Source organism: Clytia hemisphaerica, unplaced genomic scaffold (assembly GCF_902728285.1).
Source record: "Clytia hemisphaerica strain Z4C2 unplaced genomic scaffold, Clytia hemisphaerica genome assembly, whole genome shotgun sequence".
Classification (NCBI taxonomy): Eukaryota; Metazoa; Cnidaria; class Hydrozoa; order Leptothecata; family Clytiidae; genus Clytia; species Clytia hemisphaerica.
Genome location: NW_027103950.1, coordinates 314,594 through 329,776, shown reverse-complemented (window position 1 = coordinate 329,776; position 15,183 = coordinate 314,594). Strand labels below are relative to the sequence as shown.

At 35.1% G+C, this 15,183-nt stretch overlaps 1 protein-coding gene across 2 annotated transcripts in view; it reads left to right on the top strand.

The window, feature by feature from the left end:
- The window catches only part of LOC136810093 (sialin-like), an 80,034-nt gene that overhangs the window by 57,594 nt on the left and 7,257 nt on the right, over positions 1–15,183 (top strand). Inside the window, exons 1-5 of one of the 2 annotated variants that reach the window (XM_067066667.1) lie at positions 697–877; positions 1,615–1,651; positions 2,145–2,344; positions 2,913–3,000; positions 3,257–3,352. In XM_067066667.1, coding sequence (XP_066922768.1) covers positions 794–877; positions 1,615–1,651; positions 2,145–2,344; positions 2,913–3,000; positions 3,257–3,352 — 505 coding nt within the window. In that variant the 5' untranslated portion in view covers positions 697–793. Of the gene's footprint in view, positions 1–696; positions 878–1,614; positions 1,652–2,144; positions 2,345–2,912; positions 3,001–3,256; positions 3,353–15,183 lie in introns of those variants that run through there. The other variant, XM_067066668.1, reaches the window with a different exon arrangement.

Sequence of the window (15,183 nt, the reverse complement as noted above, 5' to 3'; positions counted from 1 at the left end):
TTTTTTATAAGTAAATTTTTGCTGAGGCTCGGCTGTTTTTATTTTTTTGGCACTTTGAGCCTTGAATTGTTCTTATTTTGTTCTTATTTTAAAAAACAAGTTTTGGCTATTTACTTTACTATTTAGAGGATTTTAGAAACCAGTGATTCTTTTTGCTATAACTCTCTAACTTCAGACTCTCCACTGTTCTTATTGTTCAATTGTTCTTATTTGTTTGGCATTTTTTAGCCTCATTGTTCTTATAAAATTGTTCTTATAAAAAGTGTACGGACTTTTTTCTAGCGTCATTACATGATTTGGAAATTTTTCTTTCGTGATTGTGTGATGAGAGGTCAAAACCTGATAGTGATTTGAAAGATTTTTGAGCCGTGATACGTGATTTGGATGAAGGAATGCGTGATTATCCAATTGTTTTGCTAATTTTCGTGATCGTGATTGAAGACAAAAAATAGCGTGATATCGTGATCAGAGTTACCGCTGGGGGGCCTCTTGAATTAACTTTTACGTTCAAACGATATTAAAAGGTGGTTTTGACATACTTTTGAATAGGTGATTTTTTTATTTCTGAAAAAAGATTCAAATCGGCTGTGTGTTAAACTGAATCCTTAGATGTAAATCTTTGCTTCTAATACGTCTGTACACACGAGACTCTCTAATACTTTTGATTTCAGCTTAAAATAACTTTCAAATAATGTGCTACGTACCAAAGCGATACGTTTTATCTGCATTGATTCACTTTGCTACATTCTGTTTATACTCACTGCGAGTTAATCTGAGTGTGGCCATAGTGTCCATGGTCAACCAGACATATGCAAATGCGAAAAAGACTTCTCTTAGAGAATGTGAAACAGGGAATACCACAATAGCAATAACACAGGTTAGAGATGTACCAATGAGTTTAAAGTACGAAGTGGTAGAGAGGAATATACCTTTTTATAAATTACGTCACAAACAACGCTTACCTCGTTTTCAAAATATTGCTATGGTAATTGATTCCCAGAGGAGTTCATAAAAGGTTCACTCTATTTTGAAAAGTGTGACTTGAAGACTGAAGGAATTTAATCGCTTTGGCAATTGTTTCAAAACGAGGCAGTCTTTGCACTCAAAATAATTTATGAGACCTATCAGCCTTTTTCAAGCAAGAAAAGAGCAAAGCCTCGAGATTTTTACCGCTTTTGAATGACGGGTGAAATCTACTAGCACTTTCTTTCTTCTTAATTGACTTTATTTTCGAAAACTGGCAATATATTACATTCAATCTGGTATTTGTGAAAGGCCACGCGGTTCACGCGTATTTAGTTGGGAAATAAGTAGCTTCATATTCCACCCAACAGCTTCAATTCTTACTTACTTCTCTCAATTCTTCGGGGTTATAAATTTCAACTTTCTAAACTTTTGTCAAGTCGTATTTGATAGATCAGCAAGGAAATCTTAGATTTTAGCAATTTCGGAATCCTCAAAGAGACTATTATTGATTTTGATGGTTTTCAAGGATATGGAAAAGAAACCCCTTTGGTTCGTTCCATATACCGCATCCATTTTGCTTAAAAAAGGCCCATTTCCAGTGAGCCCGGACCCAATTTCAACTGACAGAATTCTATCTTCATTTTTCAGGAGGATGGCGAGTTCTTATGGGATCAGAACCGACAAGGTGAGATTTTTAGATCTTAAAAAATCATTTTTCGACATAAAAGTTCATTCATAGTTATCCTCTTACAGAGGATTATTTTTAGTGATGAAATTTTTAACGAGAAAAAATGAATCTGCCTGAAGGGGAGAGGAATTTTTGCAGAAAGAAATTTTAGCGAATTTGACGAGTTTACTTACAGTAAAAAATAGTCCGAACTCGCCAAAATTTCTTCCCGCCAAAATTGAAATCTAGGGTATTCGCCAAAATCAATTCTCGCCAAATTTAGAAATTTTCTTAAACAGTCAAAGTAAATTCCGCTAAAGTGCACCGAAATTGGCGAATGAGCCCATTCGCCAAAATTCTTCCTGCCAAGATTATTTCTCTTCATGTTTACAGGAGAAAAAAAATGAATTTTAGATTATTGAGAAAATCAGCGTGGTTCTAACTAAACTAAATCTGTTTAAAATGCTTTTGCTATTGTTTTGATTATATTGTTATATCTTGTTTATCTTAGGTCTAATCCTTGGAGCCTTTTTCTATGGTTACTTGATTACACAAGTTCCTGGAGGGTGGTTGGCCAATCGTTATGGCGGTAAATGGGTGTATGCAGTTGGCATGCTGTTTTGTAATATCATGACCGCCCTCACGCCTGTGGCGGCACGAACATCGTATATGTTTCTTATTGCAGCGCGTGTTATCGAAGGTCTAGGTCAGGTAAGGAATCATCACATTTTGTTTTTTCATATCAAATCAAATGATGTTTTCTACAATTATTTTCAACAGTCTAGTTTAGACGGCCCACTCATCGCCCTGCCTATTCTAATTGAGAATTTAGTGGACAGAAAGTTGGCTGTCTAAAGTCAATGCCCTCTTCTGACGTCATTGCAATGTCTTCTTTTAATATTTTCCAAGCAAAGACTTTAATTGCCAACTTTCTGCCTAGTCTAACAATTAGAATAGGGAGGACAAAAAGTCGGCAGTCTAAACTAGAGCTAAGCTATTAAACGTTTTTTGGGTCAGTTTGCTGACGAGTTTCATTTCCTTTTATTACTTCAAATATCAATTTATCGAGGAAAATTACTGCCCAATTTTTGTCAGCTCGACTGTCTGCTGCCTTAAAACACATTTTTAATATTTCGAAGAATCGAGAGAATATTTAGTATCCATTTTATTTTTTGTCATATTTCTTTACAGTAGAACCAATTTAAACTTTGACATACTAGCTTTAGGGTATAGCAATTGACCGTATAAGTTTTGTAAGGGGAATTACTTTACATCTTAGGGTGTGGCCTTTCCAGCAGCCCATTCAATGATAGCAAAATGGTCACCGGAAAATGAGCGATCTCGGTATACGGTTATCTCTTTCGCCGGTGAGTATTTAGAGCGGGGATACTAGGGTTGGATAATACCCTGGTTTCTAGATCCTTAATAGGATAGCCTTCGAGAGACAATTTTAGCTTTTCTTGATTTCTTGTTACCCTTAGAGAGCATTGGAGAGAGCATCCTTTTAATATCTAATGGGTATGTCTATATCCTAGCTTTCATTCTCGAACTGAGCAACCGTCATAGTAAAAGTACACCCATCAGAATACATTGAAATTTAACTTAATCCTAATTCAACTGTAGGAATGTTCACTGGTACAATATTGACGTACCCGTTGGCTGGAATACTTGCTGAGTCATCATTTCTTGGAGGATGGCCTTCAATATTCTATTTATGTGGTATGTTAACACCTCTTTTCAGTTTATTTTTTTCGGCTTAAACCCTAATCTAACGATGTGGGTGCTCTAAAACGTTCTGCAATTTATCACATTTAGTCCGGGAGCTGGGGGAGGTCAACTATGACAGTCGTAGAGGCACAAGCAAACAAATATTATCATGTAGTACTATGCCTGAAGTTTCCGAATTTACTTGTTTGCTGTCCGAAATTTTCTTGTAGGTGTCTATTTTACGGACCAGAATGCAAAAATAGGGATATTTTTTTGACGTCAATTGTGTTTACTAAATCATATCTAACTTCTAAACAGTTTATGGAATTCAAACCAAACTTTGCCAATCTGTTACTTATAAATGGGGCTAACTTTCAATAGCAAAACCATTGCTGTGTCCCTACCAGTTTTTTTCATTTCCTGGTGATTGTGCAAAAGTTTTACCTTTTTTTCCACTTCTACCGACAAACGTTTTCAAAAAAACATGTTTTAAACTTAATTTTTTGACGTATTTTTACATCGAATTAATCCTTAGCATATAAGTAAGCACTGTTGAAAGTTTTGTTTCAAAAGCTTAAGTGAAACTCAAGATATTCAATTTTAAAGACAACCACTTATAATCAAAAACATAACAAAATGATAAAACTGACGTCGAAAAACGAAAAGTAAAAAATACAAACCTATAGACGTCAAAATTGTTCAAAAATTGCTCAACAAACAAAATCCAGCTTTCGTTTTTTTATATTCTAATATTTGGAGAATACCAAAACGCCGTACAATGTAATGCATTACTAAACAATTTCCCCCCAAATATGCGTTTGCGCATTAATAAGACAACTTTAGGGAAATTGGGTTATGGATTGAAAGTCTAGTGGTAGGAAATTTCCAAAAACTATAAACACACACGTTTTAGCGTATTAATATATAGATGCTTAAGAAAAAAAAAAACCACCATCCATGACAAATTGTTTCAAATTTTCTTGGGCACTTTGTGATTATCTATTTATGAAAAGACTGATTCGGCAATATCCAGTTAGGCCTTATCTTCAACCAAATCTCAAGCAAGCTGCCTGTTCCTAACTGACTAATTTTCGCCAATGAAATAAAAGCAAACAAGAAACTATGCGCAGGTCCAAACGGGTACAATATATAAGTCTTGGAGCTAAGCAAGGTGTTACTATACAGGCTCGGATACAGAGGGAGGCTATAACCAATGGCGGAGAGTGCACTTTATTATCGTATTACTTTATATGGAAACTAATTACTCTCCATGAATAAGATAGCCTACTTCCTGTATCCGACCCTGCTAAATCATCCTGTACCTATTGTTTCTGCCATTTCTTAGAAAAATCACACAGAATCGGTCTATTTCACTGTAAAACTTATTGAAAAGTATATACCACCGTTTATCCAGAGTTATTTATTCCAGTCTCATAAAGTAGATGCTTATTTTCTGCCATATTTGGTTTACATTGTAAGAACTAATTTTAAAAAGGAATATACACGTCTATCAACAGTTATTGAAAAGGTAAACTGGCTGTCTGGTAATAGATGCAGAAAATCTCATCCGACACGCTAAAGCTCTAAAGATCTGGAAATTTTTCAACAACCGAAAGGTTTAGAGATTACGGAGTTTCGCAAGACCCTGTCAAGGGTTTTCCAGCGGGAGACTAAGTAAGAAAGCCCTCGTTTTCGGGGATTGGCTGGTCTAACCGAAATACTCTTAAGTTTACGCGCAAGGGCAGTTGAACGCGACTGGGGGTACGGCACATCAAAGACCGACTATCAATCATCTCCGATGGGAAAATGGCTCCCTCCTTTGAGCTTTAGCCTGGTCGGCTGCCAATCTACCATTGGAATATCAAATAAGTAAACTCGGCAATAAACAAAAAATAAACGAACATACAAAAGAAATACTTTCGAGTATATATTCGTGAAGCCACAGTGACTTTCAATCTCACACGCTAGAAATCATTTAGCAACCATGCCACCATGCAACCTCATACTCGTTTAACAAAAAACTTTCCAGTACGCATCTTTATTAAAAGTGATCACTCATTAGAGAGTGTTTTGAAAAACAAAAAATATTTCAAAGCATAAAACAAAAGCACAATGGACAATGCCTGCTAAAAAAATGCTTAAAATCATTCCGCCTTGTTGATTTGCTATATATTTTGATAAATGAATTGTAATTTATGCTTGACTGAAAAGTACCATATTAACTTGATTAACTCGAACTTAAAGTTGATTAACAAAAAAACTGAATTAATATCTAAATGTCGCCATAGCAACAGATTCTATTTTAATAGCTTTAAAGCAGTCCCTCCGGAAGATTAAAACTTTTTACATTTTACAACGGCATTTTAAACTTTTTACATTTCACAACGGTCTCTTTTAGCATTTTATTATCTTTTATTATCTCTATAATGAATTTTTATGTTCCCTATGGGAACAAACAAAAACAACTTTTTGTACATTTTGTTGAGATTTTTTCGAAGTAGTTTTACACTTGACCATAGTTGCCAAGTTTCAATATTCTGAATGCGGGACAAGGTGTGCGAATGAAACGAGTGCAAAATTGAGCTAAACATTTCCAATGGGGTTTTGGGGGCAGAGAGCCCAGAGAAAATTACAAAACATGTCTAATTTTCCCCTTTTTATCATTAATCAATCTTCTTCCTCGTTATTGGCTGTGATTCTTCATTTTTGTGATTTTTATGTGACTTTGAGCGTAATTGTACTGAATATTTTAAAATGCAGGACAAACAGAGGATGCGGGCGTTCAGCGGGACAAAAGGTCAATTTGCGTACATGTCACTTGGTAACTATGCTTGACAATCGCTCAACGTGAAACAAACAGTAGTGTATATTTTTTACTTTTACAAATAAAATTATGAAATTAAATGAATACTATAATAGCTTTTGTATGCGAATAAGTCACGTCAGCAAAAAACATCTTAGAGTCGTGAGAAAATACCTTGCAACCAACTGTGCCCTTCAAAAGAGTTTCTTAATTATTATTTTCCTCGAGTTCATAAAAGATCTAATCACCCATTATTCAATCAATGGACGAATTTCGCATGCTAGCATTGCCTCGATAATATATACCGATATAGGTCGTGTTCAGACCTGAAAGTTTAAGTTTAAGGCTTAAGTAGTACTAAGTTGATATGGGAATTAAGAAATGCAGCGACTTAATTGCTATTTCATCTTTTAGATAGATTACATAAGAGAGGAAAAGGGAATCTCCTTCGTTTTTGATACGGAGTATGGGTCCATCGATCCATGATATTCTCATTAAAAGCCCATTAACTGCCTAAATTGCTAGAGACGCTCCGAGCGTCTTTAAGTCATAAATTTCACGTTCTCCTTTCATAATTTACAAAAGGAGCATACTTTTCAGTTGCGAATTCTGATTTCGTCTATTCAGAGAACTGTCACGAAATCGTAAAAACTTTTTTTTTAAACCAGAGGGTGATTCCTTTTTAAACTTTGGTTTAACTAATGAGGAGCGTGCAGTTAAATACAAAAGGAATATAAAAGAGGCATGTGGACATAATTACTTTAAACCTAGGTCTGAACAAGGCCATAGTATATTTTGGAATTGCTTTGATACTGAAAAACTTTGCACCCAGCCGAGTAAAATCATATGATTAGTCTAATAAAAACATACCACAGTCCAAAGCTTCAAAAAGAATTTTAAACAATAAATTTCCTCTAGAGGATGGTTGCAAACGATAGCTATAGCCCGATAGCATAAATATGGTATAATATCAGGGGTGGTCAAAGCAGATGTTTGTAAAAATGAGCTTGAATGCTTAGCAACCCCAGCCCTGACCTGAAAATTGGAGTTGCTTATTAAAAAATAGATTAGTTTGAGTTCATGCAAAATCTACGCAGACTTGCTAATGCTTAAGCTAATGCTTTATAAAAAACTTTAGGCCTTTTCTTATAAGATAATTCTACTTCTCCGTATCTTTGCAACAAGCAAAATATTGCAATCTATCCAAAGTCTTTCACTGTACAATCATGGTCGAAATATTTGAGACAAAAGGGAAATTCCCAGCAAAATTTGAAAACCATAAATATTTTTGAAGCGCTCTAATGGTGGAAGGGTAGAGTTTTAACATGAGACTTAAAGGGACATAAAAATACTGACGAAATTAAAGTACATTTCAAATTAGCTGGCAGTAAATTTTCAATTGCGTATTATTTTTGATAGATTTCAAATTAGATAGCGATTTTATACCTTTTGGAAAGGCAATCCGGAACGGAATATTATGCGTATAAAATTGTTTTAAAATTTCCAAAACGAAGATGAAAAACGAAAAAGAAAAAAATCAGCTTTTTATCTAGAAATGCTATAACCACCGCATTTTTGGACTTGAGAAACTTCAATCTTTGCCCATCCAGCTGTGAACTTTTTTTTGGAAAAAAAAAACAATTCAGTCGAATGATATTGGACACGAAAGGAGGCTAGGTAAGCTTTTCACCACAAAGTAAATTTTCTGTTTCTTTGAAAAATACGGGGGTAAATTTCTGATAGTGTAAGGCGTAATTAACATATAATGTATTTCTCATGAGATGTAGAAACATTTATTTATCGTATACAGGGTGTCCCTAATAAAAGTATCGAGTTTGAACATGCGATTGAGTAAAAAAGTTTGTGTGTGTTATCGCTAAAATACACGCTTTTTTTTTTATAAGAATGGTGTAAATCCATTTCATCATGGATATTCTTAACTTTTTTGGGAAAATCATCCTAAAATATGCTTACAGCATTCTTATTACTTGGGGGTAATTGGCAATTTATAATTTAAAATGCTCTAAAAATGACATTCTTAGCTTGAGTAGCAAAATTCCATGATGGTGATATTCTTAGCATATTCTTAATTTTTTGGCCATTTTCATCATGGACATTCTTATAAAGTGTATTCTTATAATAAAAAAAGCGTGTATAAGAACGTTCTCCATCACATAGGCTCATTACAAAAGGTAGTTACAACGTATAAATTAATCAATAGCCCTTTTACTATTCCCCTGTTGCATAAATGTACGTCTTTAAAAATCAAAATTAATAAAAATTCAAATTCCCTCGTTTTACTTTTCCATTGTTCCATACATTCCATTTTTATTATTTTCATAGTTTTACATACGATTCTTTACAAACATGTTTTAATTGTTGCGTTTTTCTCATGATCGTAATTTCGTTGCATTTGTAAACAGGCAGAGTATGTTTTTATTGTTACGTAATGACAAAGAAAAAAGAGGGAGAGCTTAAAATACAATTTTGTGAATACACACTTAAAACTTTCTACTCAATCGCATGTTCAAACTCGATACTTTTATTAGGGACACCCTGTACAATAAAACGAGTTGTACATGTTAGGTAATTAAGACTTTTCAATTGTGAATAAAATTTTGCCCTCGAGGCATGGGCCCCGGCAAGCCATTTTGAGTGAGGGGGCCAACATTTTGGAAAGAAATGTCGCCCACAATGGTTGGACGACGAAGAAAATTTTTGACTTTTTAGACCCTTAAAACACCTTAAAACGATTATCTAATTGGGGAGAACAATAGTTGTTCTGGTTTGATTTGGTCTCAAACCAGCTTAAAATAGTAACTCTTAAAAACGTATGACATGGTCTACCAAAAAGTGGGGGGGGGCCCCCGTTGACGGGGCCCATGCGAGGGAAAAAAGGCATCAAACTTTGAACATTCAATTTATCACAAGACACTTGGTAATTAACAAATTGTAATTCATTCGTTAACCCCCGTCTTTCCGTCTTTTCTTGTAAAACTAAAACACGTTGGAAAAGCCTACCTAGCCTCCTTCCGTGTCCAATATCATACGACTGAATTGTTTTTTTTTCAAAAAATAATTTCACAGTTGACACGGGCAAAAATTGAAGTTTCTCAAGTCCAAAAATGGTGGTTATAGCATCACTAGATAAAAGGCTGATTTTTTTCTTTTTCGTTTTTCACCTTCGTGTTTGAAAATTTTAGAAAAATTTTATACGCTTAATATTCCACTCCAGATTGCCTTTCCAAAAAGTTTAACTTTGCTATCTAATTCGAAATCTATCAAAAGTAATACGCAATTGAAAATTTACTGCCAGCTAATTTGAAACGTACTTTTTAGTAAACAAACTGTATGCAGCGGGATACAAAATCAAAACAAATGCCACATGTCAAAATAAAAAATAAAAACAAATATGGATGATTTTGATTGTTAATTTCGCTTAGCGAAAGTATCAGGATAGCCTTCCGTGTATGTGGCGAGACATTTTTTGGGGCGCAAATTATGGCGTGGGCGTTTGGCTGCGGGCGTACTACGGCCAATATTCTAAAGGTGGACTCACTCACAAAGATAAAAAGTGATAAAAAACAGTGCTTTTCTTAATAAATAAAATACGCTAGTGCAAGAAGTGCAACCAAGTTTTTGTAAACATTCATCGTGAGAACTTTTTAATGGCTGCTTGATTATTATTGCACATGCTTTTGAAACTTGCTGTAGCCTGGGTATCCAGACTCAAAATTTCAGAAAAAAAAACTCTTACCTCAACATACAAAGTTTCTAAGATTTTAGAGTCTGGTGCAACTAAAAAAGTCTGATACAGTTTTGAATGACACAGTCTGTAAGTAAACCCTTGTTGACAGAATCTCAAAACTGTGGAAACCCAGGGAGACACACATAATTACTTACCATAAAACCTCTTTTACAAACTCAATAAACTTTCAAAACTACTTTAAACTATATCCAAACGTCAGCCACATTCATAAAGGCTCCTTTCCATCAGCCATTTTGTTTAGAAATGAACCTGCGTTTTCATTTTCATTTGTTTATCTTTTTTTGCAAGGTCAGCTTTTTCCATAAATTATGCGCGCGCATCGAAAAATATCAAAAACCCTGCGAAAATTCTGCTCAGTGACTGGGCGCGTACTGACCAATTAGAGACACTCACATATGCAGGAACAGATATCCCTGCAGACGAGCTACTTCGACCAGACCGTAAACCTGAGACAAGATTATAAAAAACTAGACGGTGAAATAGTTTACGGTCTGGATATCCAGGCTAAACTTGCTGCTGCTGTATAAATTTTAATCATGTTTTCTGGTCCTTTGTAGAGTGTTTAAAGAGGTTTAATATTTGTTTACTACTAGGTATAATTTTATGTTTGTGTAGTTAGTGAATGCACCAATAAATTGATCATGCTCAGTAAAAGTAGGAGTTAATTTTCCACAACAAATAACAACGTTATTAACCCTCTCTTCTCTTCTTCTCCAAAACTACAAACAGCACAGGTATGATCTTGTTTTCCTTTTTTCACCAGATAGTTATGTGTTAATAGTGAAACCAGTTGTGACAAACAGTCAGTTTTAGCAAGTACCGTGAAGTCGGGTAACTTGCATCAGTGGAGGCTAACTTGCATAGCCATCAAATGACTGACCAATCAAAGCAGCAAAATTTCAAAACAAAATGAACTATGCAGCTCCGCTTGCAGCTCTAGCCTACCATTTTTGTTTTGATTTAACTTTGTATTTTAATGACCAAACGGGTCATTCATTTGAAGGCTATGCATGTTAGCCTCCACTGATGCAAGTTACCCGATCTCACGGTATTTCTTAGAAATCATGTCAATTGAAATTCAGCAATCATTTTTGTATAATCGAAACGACCCTGCCTAGACACTGCCGTACATTGTCATTGTACGGTGATTTACAGTGGGTAAGGTGGGGTGTACAGTACAGCAGATTTCAAATTGACCTATTTTTACCGCCGTACAAAGGACATTTAGATCCAGCCCCACCGTACACCACCGCACAATGTACAGCGGTCCTTCGTTAATGATGACAGTTTTTTATCCGATGAAGTTTGATTGGTGTTCGATGAGTTTGGTTAGTAAAAGTTCCAGCTTTTCCTCCCCAATGGGATGATAGATATTGGCTCGCTCTTTAAGCTTTAGTGTGGGCGTCTGCTAATAAGCCGTCGGAATGTAAAAAGAATGGGCAACAAGGAAGGTGGTAATAAATCAAACTAATCGAGCTTCAATCCAATGTATCCAACTTCACCGATCTTGATACACCTCTTGCTAATTAGGATTTTCATTTTGAATCATGGTACCCTTTTTTGTATAAGATTCCCATTTCCGCACTAAGATTCTTGTTACTTTTCTGGAATCTTCCCCCTATATATTTTTCACGGGATGAACGGCAAGAGATTGGGGAGGGTTTGTTTAATGGGATGCAGTTTAAAGCAGTTATAAAGGAGTCAAAGTTTAATCTCAAGGAATATTATTTCTTTAAAGCTTAAAGTTGGCTAGTTATCACCCTGCAATTTTCTAGTCCAGAAGCTGGAGCTCAACTACTCAACTGCTTTTTGCCTTTAATGGGCTCTTCCAGAAAATGTCTGTACATGGGGGTGGAGGATATAGTGTCTGGAGGGGGGTAGTGAAAAATCTACAAAATTTGCCCTGTCCTGGGGGGGGGGGTAAACTTGCTCTGGATGGGATCGACTGATGCTTGTCCGGGGCGGGGGGGGGGGTTAGACCTGCTGTCCGGGGGATCAAAAGTCACAATGTTCAGAGGGGGGGATTTCCAAAAAATGTTATATCCTTCACCCCCTCCCCCCCCCCATATTCAATTTTTTTCTGGAAAAGTCATATCAGATCATTCATTCATATCAGAAAGCGAAGATAGTATACAACAGATTTTTCTGACTAGCCATTTTTTTCAATTTTAGATAAATTCTACTGTTTATAGAAAGAAGTAGATATAAACTTTGCGCAAGTAAGAGAAGTCTTTATCACAAGTTCCTTCAAAGCACAAAATGAGGGTTCTGGCATCAAAGAATGAAAAGTTCATTTTTTCTTCTTCATTTTCAAAAAAATTTAAAATTATTTTTCTCAAGTATATTGCAGTTCTCTGAATTATTCTGAATTGAAAGATTTTGTTTACGCTTTATAGAATGGAATTCTTTAGTCGCATTTTTTAAGAAATCTTTTTTTTAATGGATTGAGATTTTTCATTAAAAAATATAATATCTATGACCTGTGTGTACAATACATTGTGTATATTTTGTGTAACGCTTCATTCAAAATGCGTAATTCTGCAGGAGTCACGTTTCACGCGTCTTCGTCGTTGTTGTTCAAGTGTTATGCGAAATTTTCGACTTTAAGTCGTCTTGTTTCAATTGTTTTACAAGTTTGTTTTGGACACGTGATTTTAATTGTTCTCTTTAACGACACGTGGTTCGCGCAATGTTTACATTTTACTACTTTTATGTCTCTTTAAGACTTAGGAGCTTATGAACTGAGGATCCAAATGCTTAAAAATACTCCAGCAAGGCTCCAAATATAGTCTAGAAGCCAATAAACCCCCGCCAAATAGAAATGCTCGATTAGAAAAAGTGGAAAGCCTGAAATTGCCATTCTCGCCCGAACTTAAAATTCTGAAAAACGTTAAAATACCTAGAAATCACAGATCAAATAGATTATCGGAACAGAAGTTGAAAGAGAATTAAGGTAAGAGGAGCCTAAAAATTTGAGATCATTTCCATTAGGGTAGAGATGATTGAGATTAACTCGTCTTAAGTTAAAAGACGACAACGTTCCAATTTTCTGCGTGAGAAAAGGTTGAAGTTGTTTAAGATACAGTCCTTAAAGAACAGGGTTATTCTAAGGTTTTGTATTATGGGATTAAATTTTCTATTTATATGCAATAAGCCCTATGGAAGGTTAGCTAATTCCATCCTTTTATATATTGTGAAAGTAAGACTTGAATGGATTAAGGAAATAGGATCAAGCTAGCTTCTACAAGGCTGGATATATCTTAATTGCAAGTAATCCTTTTAAATGTTCAATTAAAAGTCTCTAATAGAAGTGTCCCTACCTATTAATGATTGAAAAAGATAAAGAGAATTTTCTTCTCTATTTTTTTTCTTCATGGATTAACTCGTGGATATTCCATGCGAATGCCAATAAATTTATGCACTTTTTCCTCAATTAGATGAAGACTTTTTTAATAAGAACAAGAAAGCCTAAGCGGCGTAAAGGCCCAGCAGTGTTGGCACTGTCAACATATTTTTCCGTTGCAGAATCGCCATATAACAGGAGCGAATTTTTTCAATGTATAGACTCGAGTCGGGCGAAAAATCTATATATTAATACGCTAAAACGTATATGTTTACAACGTTCTTTAAACAGTTTTCGAAAATCTAACAAAGCTCTACAAAGCCTCCTCTTCACGTCGTTGAACCATCGTCTTTTTGCACCTCATGCAGATTACCTACCACTAGACTAACTTTGAGACGCCAAGACACTATTTTCTATACAGGGACATTGGAGCTGGATGGGTTAAAATTAAACTTCACCCCAAATATAATTTGTGCGTTCGAAGAATTCTTCTTCAGATGCTCTTTAAAACTTTCTGTTTACAATAGCGGCTCCCCATAAATTTCAAAACCTTTTAAAACATCTTTATTTTCTACTTTGTCCTGGTTTGAACTCTGATCCATATGAAGAATGTACATTCTTTTGAACCAGCAAGCCAACTGTGGCATGCGTAAATTTAGTTTTTCTTTCAAATGTATGGCGAGAGGGCCTTTTAAACTTCCACTTTGAAATTGTCTCTCTAATCTATATATTATATTCTATATATTAATACGCTAAAACGTGTGTTTACAACGTTCTGTAAACAAAAAATCTAACAAAGCTCTACAAAGCCTCCCCTTCACGGCGTTGAACCATCGTCTTTTTGCACCTCATGCAGATATCCTACCCCCAGGAAATTTCCTACCACTAGACTTATTCAATCCATAGCCCAATTTCCCTAAAGTTGTCTTATTAATGCGCAAAAGCATATTTGGGGGAAAATTGTTTAGTAATGCATTACATTGTACGGGGTTTTGGTATTCTCCAAATATTAGAATATAAAAAACGAAAGCTGGATATTGTTTGTTGAACAATTTTTGAACAATTTTGACGTCTAGGTCTGTATTTTTCATTTTCGTTTTTCGACGTCAGTTTTATCATTTTGTTATGTTTTTGATTATTTTTTATACATGGTGGTCTTTAAAATTGAATATCTTGAGTTTCACTTTTGTAACAAAACTTTCAACAGTGCTTACTTATATGCTAAGGATTAATTCGATGTAAAAATACGTCAAAAAATTAAGTTTAAAACATGTTTTTTTGAAAACGTTTGTCGGTAGAAGTGGAAAAAAGGTAAAACTTTTGCACAATCACCAGGAAATGAAAAAAACTGGTAGGGACACAGCAATGGTTTTGCTATTGAAAGTTAGCTCTATTTATCAGTAACAGATTGGCAAAGTTTCGTTTGAATTCTATAAACCGTTTAGAAGTTAGATATAATTTAGTAAACACAATTGACGTCAAAAAATCTCGCTATTTTTGCATTCTGGTCCGTAAAATAGACACCTACAAGAAAATTTCGGACAGCAAACAAGTAAATTTGGAAACTTCAGACATAGTGCTACATGATGACATATGTTTGCACGTGCCTCTACGACTGTCATAGTTGACCTCCCCCAGCTCCCGGACTAATTGTCTAATCGGGAAATTGAAATCTTCGAAGCTCCTTTTAGCAAAGCTGCTTAGTGAAACTGGTGTGAAAAACTTCCTCCCTTCCGCCCTACAGCTACGTAAATAATGGTTGCAGGCAACTCTATTACTTATTATTTGTAAGGGGAATTTTACCCAAAACATTATTAAAAGTACTAGTTAGCCATCAATATTGCCAAACAATGAATGCATATCTGTCTAGTGTTACTTACTATTTCCCATCCTTCGAAAGTACAAGTCTGAAAGTACAAGTTAAATCT